The following is a 6,009-nucleotide window of genomic DNA, read 5'->3' as shown; positions in this document are numbered from 1 at the left end:
AGCGCCTCTTGGGCCTGAGGCCTGGAGAGCAGCATCCTGGCCACAAAGAGGCTGTTCCAAGGGAGGCGTCCCAGCACCTCCCAGGAGCCAGCGGAGCCGCTGCGGCGGGAGTGACGGGGCCCTCGGCCTCAGGCCGGGCTCGGGGTGCCCGGGGTACTGGTGGGGACCTTCCCCTACGAGCCGAGGGGAGGCGACGGGCTGCAGTGGGGCGAGCAGGCACTGGCGCCCCGCGGGCTGCACGGGAAAGGCCACAGGGTGGCCTGGGGCTGGGGAGCGGGGACGGGCGCGGGGGTCCCGGCCGCCCCTGCCCCTGCCCCTGCCCCTGCCCCTGCCCCTGCCCCTGCCCCTGCCCCTGCCCCTGCCCCTGCCCCTGCCCCTGCCCCTGCCCCTGCCCCTGCCCCTGCCCCTGCCCCTGCCCCTGCCCCTGCCCCTGCCCCGCCTGAGGTAGTCCCGGGCCACCGTGTCCGGGTCCCTTCCGGCAGGGCACTTCCGGCGGGGACCGGAAGCGGAGCCGGTGCGGCCATGGCGGTGAGTGGCGGGGCCGGGGATGTGGGCGCCCGGGGGCCCGGGGCGGGCGAGGCCGCTGACCGCCTCTCTTGGCTCCGCAGCCCAAGGGGAAGGCGGGGACCAAGGGGAAGAAGCAGATCTTCGAGGAGAACCGGGAGACGCTGCGCTTCTACCTCCGCATCATCCTGGGGGCCTCCGTGAGTGCGGCCGGGGGCGGGCGGCGCGGGGAGGTCCAGGCCCCGGGCGGGGCCGGGCAGGGCAGACAGCCGTGCCGTGTTCTCTCTGCAGGGCGTCTACGTCGTGGTGAACCTGGTGATCTTCTACCCCGCTGCCTCCGCCTGGACGTGGGTGAGCGCCTGGCCGGCTGCACGGCTGTCTGCTGCCCCGATGGGGGGCACCTGGGCCCGGCCCGGTGGCCAGCCGGCTCCTTTCCCGGTTGCCGTGATGGGCAAGGCCAGCAGGCCCCGCCACCCTGCCCGGGGATCGCGGTTTTGGCGGCTGACGTGTGTTCCCTTGTTGCAGCTAGCATTCGTCTTCAGCTCCGTGGTCTATGGCACCAGCTACCGGTCCATGAGCTCCATGGCAAAGCCGTCTTTCACAGACGATGGCAGCCTTGCCGACGGGGGAATTGACCTGAATATGGAGCAGGGGATGGCAGAGTGAGTGTCCACACCCGCACGAGTCCAGGTGAGCAGGACCTGCTGCCTGAGCGTGCATGCAGAGCCAGGGGAGCCCTCAAAGGAGAAGGCCAGGCCTCTGCTTCCACCCCAGCTTGCCCACTGGCATGGGCATGGGGGTGCTGGAAGCCTGTAGCCGTTTTTTCTGGGAACGTACCTAAACTTCCTTGTTATCTGAGTGCTTGGTCTGGTGCCCACTGGTTGTGAGCTGCTGTGGTAGGTCAGCCTGGAACCTTAGGGCTGAGGCACGCAGGTAGGAGATCCCAGACGCATCAGCTGGAGCAGCTTACAATAGTCTTTCAGTGGAGGAACAGCGCTGACACTGTGCATGCTTCTGCAACATACAGATACGTTTCTTTTTAAACCATCACTGCTCGACAGAGCAGAGGGGCACACACTGCCAGTTACTCCATCCTGGCTGCAAACTGACCATATCTTGAACTGTTCTACACATAAGAAAAACCTGCTTTCTGTCTTAGCCAGCTGCTCTCACCTCCTCAGCCTTTCCTGCCCCTTGTGCTTGTGTGTTCCTCGTGTCTGTCTGCAGACAGTACCAAGTGTTTGCCTGTCCAGTGTTCTTGGTGGTGCTGTAACTTTTTTATTCAGTCAAGGAACACGCAACAGTAATCTCTGCAAAGCACTGTTAAATAAAATAAGGAGGTAACAATACTGAAACAGCAGAAATACCTTCTAGATTTACTTGTTTTCCAACGGTAAGCCCCAAAGTAGTTACAGAACACTGCCAGGCAGTTGTGGACACATCAGGCCTTTCTCTCTGTCCTCCCTGGCCTCACCTCTGTCCGTTGGCCCACCTTCCCACCTTCTGCTGGGGTCCTTCAGCACATGCCCAGTGAGGTACCTGGGGTACTTGTCCCCTTCCCTGCCATGTCCTTGGCCTCCAGTTCCAGGTTTACCTCCACTTTTCCCTTGCTGCCAGGCTTTTGAAGAAACACAGTGAGGCCTGGCTGCCAGCAGAGTTGTCTGCATCACATCCAAGTGTTCTTGTGCTGGAAGGGCCATGTATTGATTTAAATATTTTTGTTTTTCTTAACGTAAGTTTTATTTCTGCACCCAGCAGATGCCCAGGGATGTTATCAGCAGTCAGAATGACTACTGCGGCACAGAACCTGCTGTCTCTGCACAGGATGAGCTCTCGTCTTGTGTTTTTTTTAGTGGAGTAGTAAATCTTGTACCTGCAGCCAGAGTGACTCAGATAAGGGACTCAGCTGAGGGATGAGGTGTCTGTAAAGAAGGGGTTATTTCCAGTGTGTTCTGTGAGCCAGGCGCTTTATGTCCTTTTCATCCTACAGGGACTTTTTCCTGCTGGTCAGCTGAGCACTTTTCTCCAGTTTTACATTGTTTTGGTTCTGAGTGGAAGTGTTAGGTAGTCTGGATACCCTTTTTTGTGAAACACAGCATGGGGCAGTCAGGTAAAGAAGATACAGAAGTTTGATGCTGTCTGGCCTATCCCCTTAGTTGGGGGATGTCTTTGGGAGATGTGTAAGGCACCGAGGCAGAGTGGGTGCCCCAGTAACTGCCCCGTGCCTGTGTGTGATGGTGCTGTCAGGGGAAATGACTGACAGGCATTAGCACAGGGATCCCCTTGCCTGCTCTGAAAAGGTGGTGGGTACAGCTGTAGCACTGCCGCAGTCCTGGTTGCAGTCGTGGTGCTTCCCTTAGTACTAAGGCTCCAAGGTTTTTCTGCCTGAGCAGTACACTGTTGGGGTGAATTTTATGACATGTTAAAGTGAATTGATGCTTGTCCGAGGCATGGGTTGTGCAAAACACGGAGGAGGCAGACCTGTAAAGACAAAACCTGCGCAGCTGAAGTTCCTATCCTTACCCTGTACTTTTGTACCTGAGCCTGTGCAGAGCCCTCAGCCATGAGTGCAAGTCTCAGTAGTTTAAGCTTCTTGCTACATGAACATGAAGTGTTAACAAGCACTCAGTGCTCCTCCCACCGGCTGTGTCTGTCTGGTGAAGTGCTCTAAATTAGCTTTGGGGATCAGGGAACCAGTCTGGGCTAGCGGTTACTTTCAGAAAGCGGTGGATGTTTTCTTGCCTCTCAGCTGAGCGTGCCACAGCTGATGAATGCATGCTCTTTTGGAGCAGCTTCTGGAATGCTGCAGATACGAGGGCATTTCTCTCATGCTGCCTGTAACTGAAGCAGATGCTTTGTGTTCCTCTGGGGTTGAGGAAAACCGATCTTGCTGGTCTCTGGGAGAGCTGGGTTCATGGGAGCTCTGCCATCACCCTCCTGGCCTCCGGTGATGCATGAGATTTCTGAACTTCAGTGTCTCATCATAGAGCTATTGATGGTGGATTCTGCACTGTCTGGAGTTGATGACAGTGTCCCAGCCTAAACCAGTTGTTTCTGGTCACTTTGCTTTGTGCTGTGCTGGCCAGAATGAGACAAGCAGTTTCATTACCATTGCCTTTGCCTTTGTTTTCTTGACTCCGTTCCTGGATGTGATTCGAGCGTTTCTTACTCCAGCAGATGATGATTTAATGGGAGTGAAAGTTGGCATATTTCTAACCTGTCATGGCACTCCCTGTGGCTTGTGTGGAAAACCTCATCCCTGTTCACCTCTCTTGGGTGTCAGGTCCCCCCCCCCCCGAGAGTGGTGGCTGAGGTGTGGGCAGCTTGTTCCCCTCCCTGTAGCTGCTCTCAGCTCTTCCTCAGGCTGGCGGGGAAGACCCTGGAGTCGGATAAGCAGGAGGGGAGGGGGAGACATGTGTTGCTGTAGCTCAGCTTGCAGGTGATGGTGTGCATGTCCTTGCAGCACTCCGGCCCTTTGGTGATCCTGAGTGTGTCTGTCAGCCTGTGAAATGGCACAGGGAAGATTCATGCTTCCCTTCATTGCAGCCAGCCATGGGCAGCTTATACTTTATGCCATGATACATGTCAAATTGGCAGGTGCTGGCTTCTGTTGTAGGCTGCGAGGGTGGTGGTTTTGTTGCTGATTACCGCCCCCCCCCCCCCGCCCCCCCCCCCCCCCATTCCTCAGCTTTCTCAATGTCCCTTTTCAGAGGGAGCCTAGCTCTTTAGCTCATCAGCTTTATTTCTTTATTTTGTTTTCTGCTCTGATTCTTCTAGATCACCATGTGGGGCAAAGCACAGGTGCAGGGACAGCTCTTCGGTCGGCTGGGCAGGGTTGCTCCCCGGAGGCAGTGTAGACAGGCTGTGTTGGCAGAGGAGCTGGTGTATTCGGCAGGGGCTAGAACAGAAGGTTAATGTTTTGCTTTTCTTCCCTCAGGCACCTCAAGGATGTGATCCTGCTGACAGCTATAGTCCAAGTCCTGAGCTGCTTCTCGCTTTATGTCTGGTACTTCTGGCTCTTGGTAAGCCCCTGTGGTTTTCCTTATTGCTCTACATTGTCCCTGTCTTTCCCTGTCTTCATGACTGAGGACATTATTTATCCATTTAATTTCAGTGTCCTGTTTCAGACCAAAACTATTTTCTGATAAATTTTTTAATCTCCCTGTCAAATCTTGTTAAAAATGAGGCTGTACAAGGGATAGAAGTCCTGATCCCTCTGGGTCAACCATGCAAAAACTAGGCTGGCCCTTGGCCTTTCTCTCTGGTCCTGTGAAAGGGCAGTAAGAAACATGAGGCAGATCAAAGCCATCTTTGTGCTTAGAGTCTTTTTGTGACTGTGACAAACAGCCTGTGTTTCTTCTTGTTTGGTTTTCTCAGTCATTCACCAGCCCAGACTGAGGCTGGGAACTGCTGGACACTGTGCCACTTGGTAGATAAAATGCTGCAGGCTTTGGTCTCCTCTTAACACATCAGACTCTTTCTACTCCTGAAACATTTGTCATGTGCCCCCAGCTAAAACTACTTTTGCAGAAGGACAAAAAGTCTCATGTTAGGTAAAAAAATCCCACAGTTGCTTTGATAAGACAAGGCAATGTTGGGAGCAAAGAAAGTTCTCTCCTTTCAGTCCTTACTCACAAGTTCCTTTCTAGCTGGCCTGGCAGGGGGCAGCCTAGGCTCGCTGTCCCCTGAAGACCATCTCGATCACTTGTTTTTTTAATTCAGAGAAATGCGGGTGTTTTCTGAAGAAGGGAGAGGCAGAATGTCTGGGCAGTTGAATCTTTCTGCGTAATTCAGTCCTGATGCTGGCATTTCCATATGTGAAGCCTGATGGCTGTATATGTATGCAAGTTCTTAAACCATATGAAGTCAGGCCATTTATTTTGGACACCTGCCACTGCCTTTGATTTCCATGCATCCTGTGATGCTCCTGATCCAGCCTGTACAGATACTCCAGCTCCTTTGGCTTCCTCAGTAGGTCCAGCCCTCCTGCCTGCAGCACTACCCTGTCAGAGCTGTCCCCAAAGTGACCGAGTTTGTGCCACGTGTTTTTGCAGGCTCCAGGGCGTGCTCTCTACCTCCTGTGGGTGAACATCCTGGGGCCCTGGCTTACAGCCGACTCTTCACCTGCTGGTCAGGAGCCAAACGAGAAGAAGCAACGCCGACAAGAACGCCGCCAGATGAAGCGCTTCTAGCCCTGGCTGGGGAGATAGATTAACGCTGTCTCTCATCTCCATGCTGTTATTTCATCAGGGATGCGACCGAAACCATCGCAGTAGCTATGCTGCCCTCTGTCATTGCTGCCATTCCACTAGAAAGGCCGCAAGAGACTTCTCTTGGTTGCTTCTTAGCACCAGCCGAGGCCTTGCTCCTTGGGATGACAAGGGGGATGATGCTGGGATATGTGTAAATACCTTTTTAAAGCAGTGCCGTATTGTGTTCGAGGATTGCAACGCTGAAGGAAATAGTAATAAAAGAGCAGAGTCTAACTGACTGTGCTGGCAGTGC

General features: G+C 54.6%; 1 protein-coding gene across 2 annotated transcripts; it reads left to right on the top strand.

Moving 5' to 3' along the window:
* Positions 1-499: 499 nt before the first annotated feature.
* Positions 500-5,990, top strand: TMEM208 (transmembrane protein 208). 2 transcript variants are annotated; one of them, XM_040615037.1, is made up of 6 exons: positions 500-528; positions 609-704; positions 796-855; positions 1,030-1,166; positions 4,442-4,526; positions 5,559-5,990. In XM_040615037.1, exons 1-6 carry the CDS (start codon positions 523-525, stop codon positions 5,694-5,696), a joined length of 522 nt encoding a protein of 173 aa, XP_040470971.1. In that variant the 5' UTR covers positions 500-522; the 3' UTR covers positions 5,697-5,990. The 2 variants fall into 2 exon arrangements, with proteins under 2 accessions (XP_040470971.1, XP_040470972.1); XM_040615038.1 differs by lacking the exon at positions 796-855 and having other exon boundaries at positions 508-528.
* The last annotated feature ends 19 nt before the right edge of the window (positions 5,991-6,009 follow it).

Source organism: Falco naumanni, chromosome 15, assembly GCF_017639655.2.
Source record: "Falco naumanni isolate bFalNau1 chromosome 15, bFalNau1.pat, whole genome shotgun sequence".
Classification (NCBI taxonomy): Eukaryota; Metazoa; Chordata; class Aves; order Falconiformes; family Falconidae; genus Falco; species Falco naumanni.
This window is presented reverse-complemented; position numbering and strand designations above follow the sequence as displayed.

What these genes read in the sequence shown, in the direction of transcription:
- TMEM208 (XM_040615037.1), top strand. An exon ending in GCATCATCCTGGGGGCCTCC is followed by an intron (nt 705 to 795) that starts GTGAGTGCGGCC and finishes TTCTCTCTGCAG; the next exon opens with GGCGTCTACGTCGTGGTGAA. An exon ending in CTGCCTCCGCCTGGACGTGG is followed by an intron (nt 856 to 1,029) that starts GTGAGCGCCTGG and finishes CCCTTGTTGCAG; the next exon opens with CTAGCATTCGTCTTCAGCTC.